This window comes from Notolabrus celidotus, chromosome 11 (genome assembly GCF_009762535.1).
Source record: "Notolabrus celidotus isolate fNotCel1 chromosome 11, fNotCel1.pri, whole genome shotgun sequence".
Taxonomy (NCBI): Eukaryota; Metazoa; Chordata; class Actinopteri; order Labriformes; family Labridae; genus Notolabrus; species Notolabrus celidotus.
Genome location: NC_048282.1, coordinates 29,415,920 through 29,438,189, shown reverse-complemented (window position 1 = coordinate 29,438,189; position 22,270 = coordinate 29,415,920). Strand labels below are relative to the sequence as shown.

The following is a 22,270-nucleotide window of genomic DNA, read 5'->3' as shown; positions in this document are numbered from 1 at the left end:
CAAAAAACAAGTTTTAACATAACAAATCTTTAAGCTACCTAAAATAGTCGTCACTGCAATGAAACGTATTGAAGGAATTCAAAACAGCAGTAGCCACAGCTAGTATTAGTATCTGTAGTGCTGATTTGAGAACTGCAGAAAGCTTACCAGAGACCATTCAAAGCTGGGGGACGCTAGTGGCCTAAGCACGGCCCATGCACAGAGGTTAAAGTCCTCGTTGCAGAGGTCTCTGGTTTGAATTCCAGCCTCGGCCATTTGCTGCATCTGCGTCTATTTCCCACATTTTTGGTCTCTCTTCAGTTGTCCTATCAAGAAAAGGGAAAATACTCAAGAAATATGTCTTTAAAAAAGAGAGACAACCCAAAGCTCAAACAACGCCCATAATATATGCAGGCAAAGGTGTCGGACATCAGGAGCAAGTTGCTATTGGTTTTTGGAATTGGCTCAAAAAATTACATGTCGTGCATTTATAAAAGTTGGTTTGTTAATGATAGAAATACATTTTGAAGACTAAATGCTTTACTGATTATAATTCAGATTTATTATTATCATTATTATTATTATTATTATTATTATTATTATTATTATTATTATTATTATTATTAATTATTATCATCATTATTATTATTATTATTGTTATTATTATGTCTAAAAAATAATGAGTTGCAGGAGTATTTCTGATTTGTAAGTGAAGTTTTTGCTGAATAACAGAAAACTTATGTTAGGTAAACATCAGAGGCATTTTCTCTTGTTATTTGTAAAATAAATATTCTTCTGATTTTGTAGTTTCTGACTGTGGCTCTTGTAAACTGTGAGGAGCATTTGTTCACATTTTGTTGCTGTTTTGAAGAGTAAAAGTCAAAATCTGAATCTGAAAATAATTGGCGTATTAATCAGTGATGAAAACAGTCATCATTAGCAGCCCTCTGCTTTATGCTCCTCTGGCTTCACTCTGCTTTCTCTGCTTCGGTTTGTGTCATCATGCTGTTTTTTCACTCTGTCCTCCTCTCTCTTTCTTTCCCTCCTCTGTCTTGTTTGTCTGCCTTCCTGTGTTCTTTCTTGTTTTTCTTTCTCTTTCTTTTTTATTACTCGTCCTGTGTGTTGCTTCCAAGAGAGGAGGGTGAGGATGAGGGTGCCCATCAGTTCTGTTGTCTGCCTCAGGCTGCAGTAGCCCCCTCCTCTCGCTGAGCCGAGGTGTGACCGACAGCACAACGTCTCACTCGCCCATTTACCTGTGAAAAGACTCTCACAGTTTATGCTGCCAGAAAACGGAGACCTCACTGTGTACCAAAAAAACATCAGAGTAATTCCAAAGACTCTGAAGAGAAATGCTGCAAACTTGTAGTCTTTGTGACGGTTTGTTTTTGTGCTATCTTTGATTTGAGTATCATATACTTTGTGCATTAATTTGCATTTTCTAGGAGTCGTGATGTTGGTTTTCCTCTCTGTATTCTTTGCTATTTGTTTCATTTCTCACAGCCATAACAAGCTGTCAGAACATATTACTATCCTTTCCTTGTTACTGTCGCACTCATGCTTATCTTGGATCCACTAGTTGAGTCACGTCAGTTTGGATGTGCCCGTTAGTCAAGGTTTGTTATCTGTGCAAATCACTGTGCAGTCACCAACCATTATGCATATCAGAGACGCTCACCTCACATGTGATGTAAAGATCTAAAATATATGCAGTTTGTTTTCACAAGTTTGTTCCTGCGTAACCTGCACATTTCATCTCTAATGGATTCCCCTGCATCGACTCATCCTCGCTAGAAAAAAAAATAAGATAATTAATTCTTCCTTTTGAATTTCCTGAAGGTGAAATGTATGTTGCTGTAATTTCTCTGTGTTGCTTAAGTCATGCTGGAACGTTGCTCGTTCACACCCACCGCACTCATCTCCACCTCGAGCACAATGTAGCACGGTGTACTCATCCACATACAACATATAATTATAGAATTTCTATTTTCAGCTATGTATTGATTTTGTGTTGTGCTTAATCCTTGAATGTTAATTATTTTCCTCTTCAGAACACAGTTTGTACCCAGTTATTGTTGGCAACCAACTTTGGAAGAAAATCAGCCTAGTTCTTTGCCAAAATAGTAAATTTTCCACACATGCAAAGTGTGTAGATGTGTTATCTTTCATGTGAAGATGATCATGAAACTCAGGAGGGGTTATAATATATATATATACACTGCAGCAATATGAACTACTGAGCCTTAGAGAGCATGATTTACTTCTATCTGGTTCATTGCAATGTTGTTTTTCAGAAATCTCTTACTTCCTGACTTGTTTTTTGCTTTTTTCCATTTCATCCACTTGATTATGTCTCATTTTACAACTAAAAGCTGCTTAATGTCATCCATCTGAAAGGCTTTAACACATTACCCATAAGCCTATGCTTTCATGTCCTTTCTTTAAGGCAGTGCAGACATCAATATCACACTTTTTTTTTCTTTCAAAGTGGCACACAAAAGCAAAAGAAAGCACATTTCTTATATTTCTCCTCTTTTTTCAATAAACGAATGCTCTTCTTCAATGCGTGTCGTCTGCTCCTGTTATTCGTCGTGTCTGTGACGTGTTTTTCTTTGCTTTGTTTGGTGTTGTGTTGTGTAATTAGCGTTACTATGTGTTTGTCTGTGTCAGGGAGGAGGGAAAAAAATGCAGGGTGAGGGAAGTTTGTAGTCTGTCAGTAATGACTGACAAGAATGTAGCCTGACAGCTTTTCAGGGCGAGCGACCATGAATGTGAAAGTGTGTGTGAAGGAGAGAGAAAGAGAGAGTCAGGATGAGGGAGAGAGAGAGGGTTGGTGTCTGTTATCACACTGCTCCGGTCAGTGTGGGACCTCCTCTGACAGTAGCAGCATGGTAAGAACTTTTCTTTCACTTTGAGAACTGTTGCCGACTGTGTTTAGTTTAATACAAAGAGAAAGATTACATCTTTGTGTTTGTGACTGACAGAAGTGCGGTGATGTAGATGAAAGGAAACTAAATCCTCATAAATAAAAGAAAAGCCGGTGGATTGATTGATATGAAAGACAAAGAGTCTCTGTTGAGTGCTTATGATTAATACATGACTATTTTCTGAATATTTTTAAAAGAAAGACATTTATTTTGAAAGAATCTGACATATAAATGGACTTTGACGGCGCAATGAATGAGCTCCTGGGAGGTGTGCTCTGTGTGACACAGCATACATGCCATTCAGATGACAGATCACATACTTTTCAAAGCCGGGGTAATCAGCCTGGCTGTCCTGAATGTCAGTTGTGAGGAAATGCATACGCTGATGCACGCTAAGCGTGATGTAATCCTGAAGAATGACTCTCCACTCTTTAATTTGTAACTTACAACAACAAACATTTCCACGGAGGTTTGTCATGTAAGTTTGAGGGGGGGCTCTAAAAGGATTCGTCAACTTCAATAGACGTCTGCAGTCAGGACTTTGGTGATATGTGAGCACGAGCTCTGCAGAGGAAGGATCAGCTGTGCCCAAATCTGGAAGTGAATCAGTCAAAAATGAAAAAGAAAACAAACCATGGAAGTATTGCAGAGCGGTTTCACAAATAGCAGATTTCAAGTAGCAGTTAAGAAAGGGAAAAGTCATAACATAGCATTATGAACACTTAGAAGTGACTGGACAAGTGAAGGTAATACTACTGACTACATTTTTGAGTGACATCTGTGAGGCAGCAAGTGAACATTTTGTCCTCAAAGTATATGTGTCTCAAGCAGAACTAGGATGAGTGTCAGGATGTGACTGTGAGTAACTTTGACAAGGATTCAATGACGACTGGGTCAGAGCTTCTCCAAAACTTCTGCTCTTGTTTGTCCCAGTCTGCAGATGTCAGTACCTGACTAAAGTGGTCCAAGGAAGGAAACTAGTGAACATACAACAGGTTCAGCAACCAAGCCTCACTAGCGCACTTGGGAAGTGAAGGCTAGTCGGTGTGGTCGGATCTACTCGGGCTCATACAGCTGTAAAAGTTAAAGCTGGTTCTGATAGAAAGGTGTCACGACCTATTTTATACAGTCTATGGTCACGAGACACAGTGCATCACAGTTTGTAGTGCATGGAGCTGCGTAGCTGCAGACCTGTCAGGGTGCCTATGTTGATGCCTGTCCAATTCTGAGGGTGCCTATAATGAGCACATCAAAACTGGACCACAGAGTAATGGCAGAAGGTGGCCTGGGCAAACATGACTTGGTGTGCAGATTCCCCAGATGTCAGTTCAATCCAGCGGCCACGCATAGCTATGTCCAGGACATTAAGGATCTGATGCTAAAGTCACCTTCACAGGTCTAGTGGAGTCCATGTCTCCTCTGGTCAGGCCTGTTTTTACCCTCACGGGGGTGCAGAGTATCAGGCAGGTGGTCATAAAGTTATGGCTGATCAGTGTATTCTTCATTCAGTCATGATCTGATACGTTTATGCTCCAATTTTGCAATACACTCAACTGTGGCTTGTTTCTGAATTTACTAATTTACTGCTGAGGTAGGAGATGTTGGCACTTTTTGCATAAAACAGTACAACAAATCTGTTGGCAGCAATTCCAAAGAGCTGCATTAAAAAAACCTAGTAAAAAAAATCCATACATACATCTCATTAGCTTTATGCAACTGAAAAAAAATTCTGGATTTGACTACAAGGATAAAAAAAACTTGTAAATAGTAGAGTTGCTATGAGATGACAGAGAAAGTGACATCTCCTGCTGACAAAACCAAAGAGCCTGTTTGAGCTTTGAACTCAGGGACTGTGTGTGTGTGTGAGTCGGTGTGTGTGTGTATGTGTGTGTCTGTGTGTGTGTGTGAAAGATTGAGAGCTCACAGTTTGAGAAGTGGCAGACGAGTGTTGGCGTTGGAGGAATTCTCCGATGTGACCCATGAATGATGTGATTGTTTGATTTCAGTTTGTCCTTTGAAAGTGCGGGAACAAGAGCAACACAGAGAACAGATTGTTCTGGTGATGGTGGATTTATTTTCATGTTATGAAACATTACAGACGCTGGGTTTTTAATCTCTTTAAGCCCTTGTGTTGACGGTAAACATCATCACTACTGTAAAGTAATTAGCTGGGGTGGCCTTTCTGTCTTTTATTCTTTGTTCAGGTCGCAGGGGCCTTCTGTACGGGTGTAATGAAACATCCTGCTCATATCCTGCACAACAGAATGACGCAGACATTTTATATACTCTTGTGAAGAATGCATTGTATTTGAGACTTAAAGTGACTTGTCAGAGTTTCCTATATAGACAGGGCGAAGTGTTTTTTTTGATGACTTTTCAGAGGAGCTGTCAGAGAAGAGTAGATCTACAACTTACAGGTGGTGAGTTTAGGGACTATGAGGAAAAGACTCAAAACTATGTGCGTTCAACTGTTTGTTACCTGGTTTTTGTGTCCACTTTCAAACGTATTCAAACCAAGAAAAGCCGTGCTGCTGTTCTCAGTGGTTGATGAAGAACCTGAAAGTAAAAGTACAGATATAACACCAGAAAATAATAACTCAGCTTTTTTAATTTCCCTTTCGAAAAGTCTCAGAGTATCTGACGTTTACTTTGCTTAAAGCTCCTGTGAGGAGATTTTTACTGGTTCTGAAATAGAATGAAATGAATACTGAGGCCTCTTTATGACCTGTAAGAGCAAAAAAGATCATCCACAATGAGACTGATTGTTTCTGTCACTGACTGCCACGGGTTCTGTGTGAGATTAAATGACTAAAAAAACTTTTTTTTACTGTCTCCTTTGCAAATATTCTAAATGACTGATACTACTTGAATGTTAAAAGACAGGTGATTACAATACAGTTTGTTAAAAAACCCTATTTAAACTTGTATAGGAGAAATAAGCTAAGAGATCAGAGGTACTTCATAGTCCACAGGGGGCGACAAAGTCAGCACAAACCAAAAGTTCCTTACAGGAGCTTTAAGTATCACAACTATGATTGTATTTAAGCATTGAAAGTTAAACCAAACAAGTAGCTGGTGCTGTCTCTGCTTCCACCGTGCATCCAGGATCTCCATCAAGTGGTTTTCTCATGATGTAGTCACTTCATACTTGCACCGGACATGTCTGCACTTGACTTTATAACCCTGGTTTTAAAGCCATTGTTGCTTGTTTGCACTGGACTCACCTTTCATAGTTTTTGCCTTCGTCTTCAAGGTTTTTTTTATTTCAGTTGGCATTCATGATGTTGAATTAAGGCCACTTTCTTTAACCTCTCAGGTTCCATCATTTATAGATGTGTTTCCACTGAAATATAATTTGAATGTCTCTAAACAACCAAATATCTTCCTGGAAATTCAGGGGGTATGAATCAATGTGAGAGTACGCATTTTATTTTGTAAATTAAGTGGAGTGAAAGTGAAAGTTGATACATGTCTAAGATTACCTCTTGAGGATACTTGTTGGATAGCTCTGAGTCAATGCCTGGCAGGAGATGAGTCAACAGACAGATCAATGTAATTATTGGCATCTTCATGGCAGGCTGCAGAGAGGTTAATACCCCAGCCTGCAGGTCCTGCTGAGGGTTCGATGGCACAGTCAGGCCTACTGCTGCTCCTCACTCAAACACACACACACACACTGTCTGTGCATCAATATTAAATGAGTGGGGGACTGTAAGGAGTTGACATTGTACTTTACAACACATACTCTCATTCACTTTTCTCACTGTTGCTCTTGTCAATTTTCTGCCTTCCTCTTTTTATTCCTTCAACGCTAACAGCGATCGCTCTCCTGTTTATTAGATCCCAACCATCTGTTTCACTTCCAATTAAATGGTTGTGGGTAGGGAAACTCTGGGCCGGTCTTTATGAGGGAGCCTCCAGAGAGCACCTCGCTCTGGCACTGTAACAAGAATACAGGCTTTCTTACATAAGTAATGAGGCGGTGCAGATGCCAGCTGTGATATGGCCACACTCATGTTTTATACAACAAACTTTTTACTCGAATATCATTCTCACCTTGTATCTTGCTGCATATTACCGCCTGGCTTTTGCTACGGGCTAGACCAAATGAAGGTGTAGTTTAATGCATGCACACCTGGAGGAGGGTTAAAAGGTCCTGCATAGGGAAATAAATCAATGTGGAAGCAGAATCTAATTTATTCAAACATTTCACCAAACTTTCAGACTTTTAATGGGATCCCAACTTCAAAATCGTCCTCTTGTTGCTCAAAAGAAGACATTAAACCATTGCACAACTAAATAATGCAGACAGAAATCTCTGTGTCAGTCAGTAATCCATGCAGCTGATCATGGATGTAGCAGCTAGAGTCACTCTCTCTCCCTGAGGTGTTTCACTCTACAGTAGAAGTGACACGACATCTGAAGTTTGTTAGGATTTTCAGGTCAAGTCAATCCAAAGGAACAGCCATGAATATTCAAACACTTTAATGTAACTGGGCTCGTGGCTCTTGGATTTTTCTCGCTGCATGTATTTCAGGTTTCTGTGACTCAGTTGAATGAGCAAATACCATCTGCTCCTGCTGATGTGCACAGCAGGAAGTTAAAGCGCCGCTGAGTCGCTGCGCGTGTCGACCTGTTGGCTCTGAGCAGAGGCGCTCATGTTGCTCCTTTCCATTCCTTAAAAGGAGAACTTTTTAATTCTGAAGAAGACTGAATCTTTCTACCCTTCAGGTTACCCAAGACGTTATATAAATAGGGACTAAATCTGGATGATATTTTTAGCCCTCCATTCTCCCTAAACTAACAAGTTAAGACATCGCTCCATTTACATGCCTCACATATTTATTCTTCCTCTGTTTTCATAACAAGACAAGTATTATGTAGACTGTCATTCACAACCTGTGGAGCATCTTCAACACCCACCTCAGTGGTGATAACAGTCAATACATTGTCATGGCAACTACTCTTCTCATCCTAACAACTGCCTCACCGCCTACAAAGGTCCCACGGCAACCGTCACCAGGCAACCCCCTCCCTCTCCTCAGTATCTCTATTTAAGTAGCAGTGGAGGAGGAATGATAAATGATGCTGCTCACAGAAAAATATATTTTTGAGAGATGGAGTTGTGGGCAACAACTTGTTGCTCATAAATAATTAGTGTAAACTCCGTGTGTAAACAACGTACCGCTTCTTCATACTGTTATTAATTCTCAATAGAGCGCGAGTACTCAGTGTTTATTTCAGATTCTGTGAATAGTATAAATAATTACACTTGGATTTGCTCTCTGTGAGGAGTTTTGGATGGGAAACAGATTAGAATCTGATGCCTCTTCATGACCTACAAAAGCAGACGAGACCACCAGCATCAAGTCTGACAGTCTCTGTTTGTTTCTTAATGGCTGTAACCGCTGAGAGGGGTCAGCATCAGACAAGATGATGGACAGCACGCTGAAAAAAAAAACGCCTCTTCCTCATCTTCAACAACAAATATACACAAGGAGTGACACATTCGGCTGTTCAAAGAAAACAGCATGAGAATTTGGTGAGATAATAGCACCTCGGCATGTCCAGGATAAGATCAGCAGAGTGATAAGATCAGTGTGAATACTGGCAGCTATTTCAGATATAGTCTCTTCAGATGAAGGGCAGATTAGTTGAGTCTTTTTGTCTGTTATAGTTTTAGTCTTGTTTTACGGAACAGGATAAGGGCCACTGAATAAAAATGTTTGGGAGGGCAGGTGAACGTTTAATTTATTTATTTTTATTCTGAGATTGAAGTCAGAATTCTGAAAAATAAAGGCAGAATTTTAAAATTAAACTCAGTAATCTGAAATTTATGTCAGAATTCTGAGGAAAGAGGCAGAATTCTGACTTGAATCTTACTAGTTTAAAATAATTACACATTAAGAATCCATCCATCAATCTATTGTCTTTACTGATTATCCTGGTCCGGGTCACAGGGTGCCTGGAGCCTATCTCAGCCGTAATTTGATGAGAGGCAGGGTAAACTCTGGACAGACCACTGGTCCAGCACAAGGCTAACATGTAGAGACAAACCACAGTTCACATACACAGCAATTTAGAGTCCCCAATTAACCTGACCAGCATGCTTTTGGACTGTATGAGGAAGTCAGAGTACCCGGAAAGAACATGCATAGGGCGAACATGCAAACTCCATAATTGGGGTTTCAAACCAGGAACCTTCTTGCTTTGAGGCCTCAGCACTAACAATTTCACCACCGTGCAGCCCCCCTTTGGTCTAGATTTAGTCAATTAAAAGTCTTTACATTGTGGTCATCACTTCAGTCAAAATGTTTCCTCTCTTTAAACTCATTCAGTTAGCTGATCATACACTGGTATCCCCAATTTTTAAAGTAACATTTCATTCTCTCAACACTTGTACTTATGTAATATTCTGCTTCCTGACCTTAATTGAATAATTTAGCCTTGGTGGTGTGGTCATGTAGAAGAATGATCCTTCCTCCATGTCAAGGAAAAAACTCAGTCCAACCCTTAACTAACTCAGCCTGTTGCAGGAATGCACTGCTTGTAATTTGAGTGACACATTAGATTCTCAGCAGAGGGAAAATATCCTGGATTTTGATTCTGGGACACCACTAACATGTAAGTCCCATCTCGCTTTGTTAATGAAAACTAAACGTACATCTGTCATAACTAATTATCATCAACGATTTATTCATAGCTTGTCATCGTCTGTCTCTGAACGTTTGTCTTCATACTTTTTGTTTATGAAATTGATATTGAAAAATATGCCCAACATCTTTGCACTCAGGAGAAACCTAAATTAACTCAAACCAAAGTTCCCCACAGGATCTTTAGTATGTACCACTGTGATGTGTGTATATATCCTCTAGGTGTAGGAATGTGTCTTCCTAATAATAACTAAAGGCTTTACACAGCTCTTGTGTTATGCAACAAAACAAATCAGTCCTCAGACTTTTTGTTAGACTCAACAATAATTCAGTCAGGTCATTTGTTGTTCGAAGGAACAGGATGTCCTGCTGAAAGACCCTTGAAAGTACATTTTTCCCCTCAGTACACTCCAAAGATTTAAGTTCTGGTGTATAAACAGGCATGAGGTTTGTTTCAGCAACACTTTCAAGATCAATAAATAGCAATAAGTTAAGAAAAAACCTACATGTTATTTCCTTTTTCCTCTAAATCCATTCCTCCCTGCCTTGTTTTAGTGACTAACACTAACACAGGAAATCTCTCTGATCTGTACAGCAACAACAGGAGGGAGGAAGGAGCGCATTAGCTAACCCTCTCTGAGTGAGAATGTCAAAGTCAGAGACATGTTTTGGTTCTTTTTTTGTCAACTGCATCTATAAGTAAGGCAGAAGCCAACCCATGCAAAAGGTGAAACCCACAAAAGCAGCACTCAGCCACTAAGATTTGCCTTTTTTCATGCGGTTAGTGTCACGCTCCAACACACCCCTGACTCTCCGTCCTGTTATGGGACAGGGCACAGCTGACAGAAAGGGGTGCGGCTAAAACATAAGAAGGAAATGTAGGCAGGCGCATGTGACTGCCGTTGTTCTACCAAACACAGACTGACTAATTGACTTGTCTGGGCAGAAGTGCGTAACAGGACACAGGAGGATTCTGGACTAACTTGAATGCTAAGTTTTGAGGGTTTTTTTTGGGTATGCTTCCTGCAAAGATTCCTTTGAATCCGGCTGAAACTTTGCTGCTGAATTGATTTGGATGCACAGTCTTAGCTGCTTGCAAAGAGGAGATGTTGACATGTGCTGTGTGTCACGAAATCTTACAGTGATGTAATGTGACTGTTTTATACCTGCAGCTGACGAACAACCTGGTCTTTCCTGTCAGTATGGTGCTTCTGGTATGTGGAGGAGTGTGTTTATGACTCCTCAAAATGTGATATCACTGCTGTGTCTGTCAGACAAGAATACTCTGCGAGGAAGAAGAATGTGTGAGGCAGAAAAGGGCAGCGCATAAACACTGGAAGGCTTGGCTGAAGGTAGTTTATTAACCCTGTTAAGGAAAAAGATCAGGGCCAGAGACCTTTATGTCTGTCGGATCGTCTGTTCACTATGTAGGTCAAGAATGTTGTCAGATCTCAGGCTTTGGCACTGCCACAAAGTGACATCATGAGTTCCACTAAGAGATGGTTAACTTCTCGCCGCTCTAAAGTTTACATGTAAGTCCTGAAATATCTGTTCTACATGATTTGGTGACTGTGAGCTCACCAAATCATTACACAGTCTCTCATTTGTACTCCTAACACTTCAAAATGTTTGGTGTGATATTCCATTTAGACACGTATTACTCACAAGTGGCTCCTTCTCAAAGCTTCTGCTTATCATCTCTTGTAGTGTGGAAGGGGACTCCCAGTGTCCAGATCCAGGCACCCTCAAAGACAGCTCATTCAGCCAGGCGCCTTACCTGCGTGGGCCCGAGCGTTACGCTGACAGCAGCAGCAGCACCAACATACCCTCCGCATCTAGGGAGCCTTCACATGTGTCTGTCTCCAGTTCAGCCAGCTTGGCCTGGGCACTGCGAACACGACACCAACCTGCGAGTCTGGCCCTCCGCAAGCAAGAGGAAGAAGAGAACAAGAGATGCAAGGCCCTATCGGACAGCTATGAGCTCTCAACAGATCTCCAGGATAAGAAGGTACCAATGCAGAGGATGATCTTAGGCACAGGATCTGTGTTGCAAACGTTTGTGTTCTTTGGATACCAAAAGCATGAGCAAACATAATGCAGATCAAGAAATCCTTTCAGTTGGAATTATTGGGTGCAGCACAGTGCGCTATGTGATTATGTAATATTTCCTCTTTACCTTCTGCCAGGTGGAGATGCTGGAGAGAAAGTATGGTGGCTCCTTTGTAAGCCGCAGAGCAGCTCGCATCATTCAGACGGCCTTCAGACAGTATCGCATGAACAAGAACTTTGAGCGCCTCCGAAGTTCTGCCTCAGAGAGTCGCATGACACGGCGCATCATCCTGTCCAACATGAGACTGCAGTATTCCTTTGACGAGCGACAGCCGCAGCAGCAGGCCCAGACACAAACCAACTTCACCCACAGTGTGGCCATCGGGCCTCCTCATTCACCCGACCCGGACCGCCCAGGAGACTACACACACCTCGAGGACTCCTTTTCCAAACAGGTAACAGTTTGTGGGTTTTTATGTGTGATGAGTTTGAGGGCAGAAGGTTTTTCAGGGTTCATTTATGTTACAAGATTTGATTTGGAGGACCTCAGAGTGACAGAAAGACAGAAAAAGGAGAAATATATTTTAAATAGGCAAAGCAAATGACATGTCTAATCTTCCATCTGGCAACCTCCATTCTCAGACTCTCAGTGCATGCTGTAGACACAGCATTTTTAGCACAAATGTTCCAGAAAAAGTAATTGAGTTTGAGTTCAGGGAGCTCACGGAGTCAAGCTCGGCCCACGGTACATCAGCTGCTCTTGACGTCAGCCTCTATCATCTGACAGCCCAGCCAAAAGAACTTCTTATGGCAAATAGCAAGATTGGCGTTCTATTTAAATGTCTTTAGCCTGCCTACTCTTGCTGCTCCCCCTGCAAGCTGCTTTGTAATCCATCTCCATCCCTCCTTTTCTGCTGTGTCTGACTTAACCAGTGTCGTATTTACTCTCACTGATGTACCCCAGGCTCTTCGCTGCTGCTCTCCCTGCCTCAGCTTTTTATATATGCACATGAAAGAAAGAAGATGTGTGCTCTCCCCACCTCAGGCTTTGGCATTCCACAAAGGCAGGTGGAAGGGCATTGAGCTTCAACAACAGAGCCATACTGCTAAATATAACTTATTGCAAATGTAGTACCAAGTTTGACACTTTATTATCCATCCACTATCTCACTTTAACAACTAATCCTTAAGATGGTTCAGCATAAACAGGTAAGTGTCTCAATTAAGGAGACAAGAGGATGATAGCTTCCGAGGTACAAAATGTATTCACAAAATCTTCAAATAAAGAAACAATTAAACAAGGACACTAAAATGGGTTTGAGCTACACAGTAGCCACCTTAAATCAGCGGTGGTACAACTCACACTACAGGACTGGTCTATGATACTGGTAAAACTACAAATCGCTTGGTATAAATAGCAGACCACCTGTAGAAGTGGCAACTAGAACCCCTCAAATATCACAAATTACACTTCACACTTTAAAACCCAATGAGATAAATCATGCTCTAAATAATGAAAAGGATATACCATGATCCAAATCTGCATGCACAAAACACAGAGGGGATTTAACTTTGAAGCCTCTAGTCTCTGGGTGACTTAAATATCCACCAAGTATTGTATTGTGTCCACAAAAGTTTATTGCACAGAGCCCGCTATACTAAACATTCATTCAAAGTGGCCACCAGAACTGCACATAAGAGCCCTTCAAATCATTGAATTGGTACCCCAACTGGTGATGTGCGTTTCATTGTTCTCAGCAATACCGTATTATGAACGTGCCTCACGGCGTCCGATTATCCACCTGTTTTCAGCGTTTCTTAGAAGTACTGCGAGCAATTGTTTGGCCTGCGTGGTGGAGCGTCTCCCCCTGCTGCGCTTCCTGGTCAAGCACCAGTGACAGAGGGGGGAGCGCTCGTTTCTGCACCTATTTATAGCCTTCTCCTACAGCACCGCACTAACCAGCCTTACACAAACAAATAATTCATTTTCATTGAGGAGAGTGGTCCTGATTGAATAATAAAAAGGTTGTTGTTGTGTTTTGGACTTCTTAACTCATGCCTGAATTTGTCTCCCCACCAGGTGAAGTCCTTAGCTGACTCCATAGATGATGCTCTCACCTGCCGCGCAGGACGCGATGACTCCCAGGAGGGCAGCAGGGAGGGGGCAGGCATCAGTGAGGACTTTGGAGACTGTGTTTGGAGCAGCAGCAGCAACCCCTCCTCCCAAAGAGGTTTGGGAGGACGAGCCAGGGGTGCTGGAGGAGGACTCAGTATGCACGGCGACAGCACCGCCACCTCGTACAGCGACGTTACTCTTTACATGGACGATGGCATGCCGTCTTCACCTCTGTCCCTCGATCGGGCCCCCAGCAGCACTGACACAGAGTACTGGGGGCCCGGTGGTGGTGTTGGAGGGCGTGAGGACAGCAGGGACACTGAGGGAGGGGGCAGCAGTAACAGTCGGCGCAGCACCCCATGTACAGAGTGTAGGGATTATCGTTTAAGGGGTGCACATCTGCCTCTCCTCACTATTGAGCCACCAAGTGACAGCTCAGTGGACATGAGTGACCGATCAGATCGAGGCTCTCTGAGCAGACAGCTGGTCTACGAGCAGGAGTCTGGGGTAGGGGCTGGCTCCCCTCAGGGAACCCTCAAACACTCCCCCAACACAGGCCCCCGCCCTTCATCCACAGCAGCTGCGCAGGGTCAGACCAGAGCCCCTGGCAGACCCATTCCCACACACATCCCTCACCAGGTGGCAGCACATCACCACCATCACCACCATCCTATCCACCACCATCAGTACCCAGACACACCCTCGTCCTCCTCGTCCCCACAGCAACCCCCCACCACCCCTCTTTCCTCCTCCTCCTCCACAGCTTTGCCACCTGGTGGTCTGGAGCAGCCGTGCTGCTCAGACGGGGACAACGACTCACTCAACTCCACCACCAACTCAAACGAGACGGTCAACTGCAGCTCCGGATCCTCATCTCAGGACAGTCTGCGGGAGCCTCTGCCGCCTCTAGGGAAGCAGACGTACCAGAGAGAGAGCCGCCACAGCTGGGACTCTCCACCATTCAACAGTGATGTGGTGCAGAGACGCCAGTACCGCATAGGCCTCAACCTCTTCAACAAGTAAGATACTTGAACTACTCATGAACAGCAGAGCCTTGAGAGATCATAGTAGGGTAATTATCTGATATAAGAAATGTAATGACAGAGTCCTTTTTTCTTGACAATAGGAAGCCAGAGAAGGGGATCCAGTACCTGATAGAGAGAGGTTTTGTATCAGACACTCCAGTCGGGATTGCTCGCTTCATCCTAGAGAGGAAGGGCCTCAGCAGGCAGATGATCGGAGAGTTCCTCGGAAACCGACAGAAACAATTCAACAAAGATGTCTTAGAGTGAGTATGGGAATGCTCTGCACAGAGGAGATCATCGGTAACACTGCACTGTTTCTGAGTTTGAAGTAGTTAAGGTTGGACTGTGACCTCTGCTGTGTTGGTTTCAGCTGTGTGGTGGATGAGATGGACTTCTCAGGTATGGACCTTGATGACGCTCTCAGGAAGTTCCAGGCTCAGATCAAAGTTCAAGGAGAAGCACAAAAAGTGGAAAGACTCATAGAGGCTTTCAGGTGAGCGTTCAAGTGGGATTCAAATAGAAAAACACTTGATGTTTGGCTGGTAATGATACCCAGAATTTAGTGTTGCTGCATTATCAAAGTTTTATCTTTGAACTTGTTTCTGTTTCCCTGTTTCCGCAGTCAGAGATACTGTGTGTGTAATCCGACTCTGGTTCGGCAGTTCCAGAATCCAGACACCATCTTCATCCTGGCCTTTGCCATCATCCTCCTCAACACAGACATGTACAGTCCCAACGTCAAAGCTGAGAGGAAAATGAAACTGGAGGACTTCATCAAGAACTTGAGAGGTGCTCCCACACAGAGCAAACTCAAGCACTTTAATTTCAAGCGTGGTTTTTGGCAAAAAATAAGTTAGATTGGATCGGATCAGTAGGAAGAAAGGTTGAAGTCAAACTGAAATAAATCTGCATTTCTGTTTGTGACAGAGTACATTTAGTATCTACTCTAAATCATATGTCACCTCTGTCAAGTTAGAAACCAAAAAGGGGGAGGTTTATGTTACCATGATTGCTCCCCTTGATTTTGCATTAACTCCACCACTGAGTTCAATCTCATATACTGTCTCTGTAAAGCACATATAGAGTAACAGCAGTCTACCACATATACTGTGTAAAACATGACATGGTCTCAGGGACATGACCTATTAGTTTCTGCAGAGGTTTCATGAAGCTCAACAATGGCGGTCGCCATAGGGAAAATGCTGACTCAGAAAAAGAGTGGAGCATGTGGACTAAAGAATATCTTAGAATATTTCTTGGAATAAAGAAATGAGCAACAAAGATCAAAACTGTTATTTGTACCAGGCACACGTTCAGTTCTGCTATAAAGTTGGCCATTTTAATATAGGACCTAATAAGAAAACCTTGGCTTATCTTTTGTTTTATTTTTATGGCTTTTGCCTTTATTTTGAAAGGACAGCTTAAAAGAGACAGGAAATGTGGGGAGAGAGAGGCGGGGGGACATCATGCTGGGACAGGGAATCAATTCTATGACCAGTGTAAAGACGACTGTAGCCTCTATATGGGCACCAGGTTACCTTGGCTTCTGGAGGAAGCCTCAGTTGGACACTGGCATTGGCTTGATTTTTAATGGTGGCGGTTGCTGCTTGATGTATCATAGGCCGAGCAGACAGTCACACTGGACACACAGCTCCATAACACAAGAGCCGAGAACAATAATGTTAGCTAGAGACTTTTTCTTATTTATACCTATTCAGGCTTGTTCTCCATTCTACAGCTTTGTACATTAATACAGAGTTAAAGCCCTTTGCTGATGTAAAGTCAAAGTGCATTTGTGAGGTCAAACTCTGAGGAGGAGACTTCCTCCAAAGATGTTCATTAAGGTTAAAGTCAGGGCTTTGTGTAGGCCAGTTCACTTCATTTAAAAGGAAGCAACTTCACACTGTCTGCTCATGACAGGTCAGCTCCAGTACAAGTTTGTTTACTTTGTGTTTCACTTTCTACTGTGTCACACTGACACTTTGAAAGCTTGTCATTGCTGTCAATCAGACACTCACTCCTCCAGAGTGCTGAAAGAAAATGGTTTCTGACATTTTTCCCCTAGGCTTTTTCTTCTTTTCTTTTTTTTAGTTACCACCTATGTTGAAAAATAAACATATATTGACATTATTTTAGCTAACAAGGCTGACCGATAAGATTTCAGTTCGATTTTAAATAGTGAAAAGCTTCCTTACACAAAAACTGTCACCACATCAAGAGCTTTTCTTTCATATAAAACATTGTTGTTTTTTCTGTTCATCACTTTAAATAGACGTTCTTCTCTCTGTCTCCTCCCAAGGTGTTGACAATGGTCAGGATATACCCAGGGACCTGCTGGTTGGGATCTACCAGAGGATACAGAAATGGGAACTGCGGACCAATGACGACCACGTGTCTCAAGTGCAGGCAGTTGAGAGGGTCATTGTGGGTAAAAAGCCTGTGAGTTTTGTAGCCGATTAAGGCGACATAGAGAGCTTTAAACATGTTGCCACTACACGTAAAAAGCTCATGTGTTTGTGCTGCATTTGTCCATACAGGTGCTGTCCCTCCCGCATCGTAGGCTGGTGTGCTGCTGCCAGCTCTACGAGGTCCCTGACCCAAACAGACCTCAGAGGACAGGAGTGCACCAGCGAGAGGTCTTCCTTTTTAATGACCTCCTCGTGGTAAGACTTACTGTCATTTGTTTATTTCATTTTTTCATTATTATGAATCCATTTCATGAAAAACAACCAGTAAAATGTGAATGTCCCGTTCGTGTTGTGCATCAGGTGACCAAAATTTTCCAGAAGAAGAAAACCTCAGTGACTTACAGTTTCAGACAATCTTTCCCTCTGGTTGAGATGCAAGTGCACATGTTCCAGAACTCCTGTAAGAGACCTTTGTTTTCTTTTCAGATACTTTGACAGCTTCTCAACAAGCTTCTGTGATAATGGAGTGTTTGATATCGCTTTGCTTACTTTCTCAGACTACCCTCATGGTATCAGGCTGACCTCAGCAGTCCTGGGTGGAGAGAGGAAAGTTCTTATCGTCTTTATGGCACCCAGTCAGCAGGACCGCACCCGCTTTGTAAGCGACCTCAGGGAGAGCATTGCTGAAGTGCAAGAGATGGAGAAATACAGAGTTGAATGTAAGTGCTCCATCTACTGGCCACTACTGTAAACTGGAGGTTTAATGGACACAATGAATGACATTTTTTATCGAGGAATGGAGTCCTGAAATATGTTTCATTCCTCTTTGTATCATTTCCCTCTCATTAAAAATCCTCCTGTGACCTTTTCCCTTACCTCCAGCGGAGTTGGAGAAGCAGAAAGGTGTGTTGCGGCCCAGTTTGCTCAGTGGAGGTGTGGTTGGAGGTGGGAAGGGCGACGTGGTGAACGGCACTATGGAAAGGACGAGTTTTGATGACAGCTGCGAGGGTCTCAAACGCACAGCACTCAGCTCATCTCTCAGGGACCTATCGGACGCAGGTGAGACAACAGCACCTCAGAGACAGGGTGGTAATCCTTTTTCTTTCCTGTTACCTGGGCTGAATTGGGACACACAGCCTCTGTAGTTATTTAACTACATCCTACTCCTCTTTTTCACTGCTATTCAGACACGGCTTATGAGGCTTTATCTTTTTTCAAGTGTAAACATTTAAATCTTCCACTCTTTGCTAACCTGATTCTTCCTGGTGGGGTGCAGGGAAACGTGGTCGCAGGAACAGTGTTGGTTCTCTGGACAGTACCATGGAAGTAAGTCCTACAGACTAGATGTGGTCTCATTAAAAGACGTGTTGTTCCCCCACTAGTCCTTCATTTCCTAAAGCAGGCTCAGTGTGTGTACAGTGTGTATTTACTTTGCTAGTGTTCATGCATGGGTGTGTGTCCACATGTATTCGTTCCGCACTGACACTTGTTGCTTGGTTGTGGGTGTTCATAACTGCCTCAGCATGATCTTCACCTCCAGATTTCAAGTGTGTCATTGTAATTGGGAACAGTGACTGTAGTGTGATCCTTCAGTGTTTTTTCTAAAGCATGATGATGCTCTTTCCTCCCAGGGCTCCATCATTAGCAGCCCACAGCCTCACCAGCGCTACCCAATGCCAGGTGTGATGCCTGGCTGCTATGGAACAGAAGACTTCCGGCCTCACCGCCCCATCCTGAGCCCCGGGACGGGGGTGGGGGGTGGGCCGGGGCAGCAACATACCACTGCTGGGACAGGAGTTGGGGGAGTCTCCAGCAGTGTAGAGAGAACAGGAGCGGGGAGCGTCCTTGGGGGGAGCAGCAACAACAACAGCAGCTCTTTCCTGGGATCCCTATTCGGCAGCAAACGCGCCAAACCACCAGGCCCTCTTATTCCACCGGGGCCACCCTTCCCCGCGCCTGTCCCCCCACCGACTTCGGGAGGGCCCCCTCCTCTCTCCCCTTCATCCCTTTGCCAGATGGACGGGGGTCCCTCCAAGATACAAGCATTACACGCACAATACTGTCATGTGGGAGCCGTGCAACCTCCACCACCTTACTACCATCACCATCGCTACCACGTCCAAACTGTCCCTCCTCCGCTGCAAGGTATGGCCCCTCATACTATACAGCGAGGCCCGCTACCCTGTCGGCCTCCGCTTGGCCCACCGCATACTCAGCACCCGCAGCTGGCCCATCTCTCCCAGCTCTCCCAGCATGGCCTTCCGGGTCGTTACGCCAACATGGTGGTGGGATGTCCCCCCCCCCTTTCTCCTCTCTCCCAACATTCCCAGAACCCACAGTTCACTATGTACCACGCGCAGCCCACACACTCCATCAGAGGGTGCGGCGGCCCTGGTACCAAACTACCCCTAACCCTGTCTCACTCCCACCCGCACCCCCACGCACACTCCCAAACCCACCCCGGACACGTTCACACACCACACCCAGGCAGCCACTCCACCCACCAAACACACTTTATATTCGGCACGCTACCCCACAACCTCCCGTCCGCCACCGTCAATGCACATCACGCAGCCAGCGCCGGCCCGTATCTGCCCCAGTACCCTCCTCTTTCTTCTATCCCCCCTCCCCCACCACACTCCCCTTTACCCCCCCCTTTGTCCCCCCTTACCCCTCTTACACCTCTCTCCCCTCACCCCCCCCAGCACCCCGTGCAGCCTCAGCAGGGGCCACAGGTGACAGGTGCTGGAGCGACAGGTACAGGGGGCAGCAGCTCCAAATCCAAGCCTATCAACCGGATAAGCACCGTGGTCTGAGCAGAGTGTCGGGCCTCAGGGGTCACAGGTCAGATTACAGAATGGAGGAGGCTGGCAAAACGAGAACCAGGTCCAAGTCTGCCAGGACAGAAAGTAACAGCAGCAGCGCGAGTGACAAGAGGAAACGCAGTTTGCTTCGTCTCTGCTACTTTCACCTCCGTTTCCCACATATGTAGGTGGAGATAAGAAGCACAGCTAGACTTAGAATAGCATGTGCACACATCTTTGAAACCTGCACTCACAGGAACACAGAGATATGAACACATTTCTGCACATAATATAAAAAGTCTATAGCCATATAATTTAAAATGAATCTAAATCTATATCTTAATGTATTGCCTCAGTTTTAATTGTTTGGAGTCTAGTTTAGTCTATATGAGACTATTTACATGTTAAGTACCACGATGTGATAATGTGACACTGGAAAAACAGAGACCATATTTGTCCAGCTGCTTACATGGGGGTGTAAATAAAGACTCAACCACCGAATGCATTCGGACACAGTTTGGCATTGAGAAAAGCAGACAGTTGCAAAAAAACAGTCCCTTGACTTTGCAATAATTTTCTTGGCTTCATGATGTCTACGTCCATTCTTGCAGGTTCCGCTTTGCTGACAGGCATCTTTTTTTCTAAAAAAGACCTCATGTTGCTTTGTCTGAAGCTTCTAAAACCAGTGCACGGTTTCCTGACGGTCTTTTTGCTTAATGGTCTTTTACATGTCAACAGGAGCCGCCTGGCTTTATAATGCATTCCTAGTGGGGTTTGGGAAATTAGTGATACAATCAATAATATATTTTGAATGTTTCTAAAGCTTTTTGCTGTTTTATCGATATTATAATACCTGCTATGAGTATGATGAATATTGTCCGATATTTGTTTTGATCAGTGATTAATTATATCAGCAGATGTTTGTACATGGTTCTAGAGAGTGTATGCACATATAAATCCCCTCAGTTTGCTACAGCCACTGGAGGGTGTTCTGATATGTGAGGTATGATTTCTTTCCATCGTACCATGGTTTCCATTGAGTTCATCTTTTAATTACTAGTATTATTGATTGTTCAAAATAAGAAATGATGTTTTGTTTTGTTCTAATTGATTTGACCACCAACATTATTCCTCCTTTTTTGTTTTTGTTTGATGTGAGCAATGGGCACAATCTCTCAAACGGGGCAGTCAACAAAACTTGAATTTACAGAATTGATCTGAGTTCATTTAGGACTTTATTTGGCTCTCGGTCTTGGAAAAGGGCTTACTCATGGTTGTGGAAAAATTGTAGAGAAAAGCCCTAGAAGACTCCATTCCTTCAGAATTATACAACTACACCTTTGCTCACCTCCTGGCAGGTTTTTGTTTTTCTTTGTTTGGAAGAAGCACGCTTTTACATGAGGTTTTGTGGCTTTGCACATGTGATGTCTTAAGTCAAAAATGGCCTTCTTCCTATCCTCCCTCCTCAGCCACTTTTAGAAATATGTTCTTACGTCAGCGCTGCTGAGCTCCTCTTGCTTAGAAATATAACAAGAGTCCAGAATGTAAAAAGCATCTTACAGGTAAATTCTGTATCCCCCCTTTTCTTCTGTGATGCCCCTTTTGCTAGCGCATTTATTTGAGGTTGTAATTGAGTACTGATGCCTTCAGTGTCATCATTTAAAAGGGAAACTACATTCATCATGAACCAGGGGAGAAAGAAGGCTGAGGAGAATGTCGATGAAACAAGCTAAATATAGAGTTGTCAAAGTTCAACAAGATCTGAATCCTCAGGGGAGGATTTTCAGGAGGTTTGGAGAAAGACACGAACGTCATATGAAGATTTTATAAGTATGTGTTGGCTAGCCTTTCTTTTTAAGTGTGTCTTTTTTGACTCTTCTTGCATGAATATATCTGCACTTATTAAATAGATTGTACTGTATAAACCTGAATGTACAGAATAAACTATACAAAGGCTTCTAATCATAACCATGGGACGAACTCTTCCCGTTCTGTATTCAGGTGCGTGCATGTGAGTGGCACTTTTAGTGTGTACATAACAAAGAAGGAGAGGAATAGGAGGTGTTGGCCAAAATGAAAACTGACTTCTTATTCTTTTCTCATTATTTAAGACTGAAGGTGAGAGAATGAGTAACTGTGCTATAAAATACAGCCTAAAAAAGTTTATATGTCAGTGCACTTATTGACATCATTTAAAGTAAATGATTTCAATTTTTTCTTTGTGTATGTATTATGTGTACTGAAAGAATAGAGAATTGAGATGTGAATATTTATTGCTTCTGATAAATTAAAGTGTCCTTGCAGTGGCTGCG

The 22,270-nt window shown here is 43.3% G+C and overlaps 1 protein-coding gene across 2 annotated transcripts in view; it reads left to right on the top strand.

Moving 5' to 3' along the window:
* Positions 1–22,270, top strand: part of iqsec2b (IQ motif and Sec7 domain ArfGEF 2b) — a 39,156-nt gene extending 16,886 nt beyond the window's left edge. The window contains exons 2-14 of one of the 2 annotated variants that reach the window (XM_034696826.1): positions 11,264–11,564; positions 11,743–12,060; positions 13,686–14,740; positions 14,848–15,009; positions 15,117–15,239; positions 15,369–15,535; positions 17,046–17,170; positions 17,284–17,409; positions 17,515–17,614; positions 17,712–17,873; positions 18,037–18,213; positions 18,431–18,480; positions 18,786–22,270. In XM_034696826.1, coding sequence (XP_034552717.1) covers positions 11,264–11,564; positions 11,743–12,060; positions 13,686–14,740; positions 14,848–15,009; positions 15,117–15,239; positions 15,369–15,535; positions 17,046–17,170; positions 17,284–17,409; positions 17,515–17,614; positions 17,712–17,873; positions 18,037–18,213; positions 18,431–18,480; positions 18,786–19,970 — 4,051 coding nt within the window. In that variant the 3' untranslated portion in view covers positions 19,971–22,270. Of the gene's footprint in view, positions 1–11,263; positions 11,565–11,742; positions 12,061–13,685; positions 14,741–14,847; positions 15,010–15,116; positions 15,240–15,368; positions 15,536–17,045; positions 17,186–17,283; positions 17,410–17,514; positions 17,615–17,711; positions 17,874–18,036; positions 18,214–18,430; positions 18,481–18,785 lie in introns of both variants that reach the window. The other variant, XM_034696825.1, reaches the window with a different exon arrangement.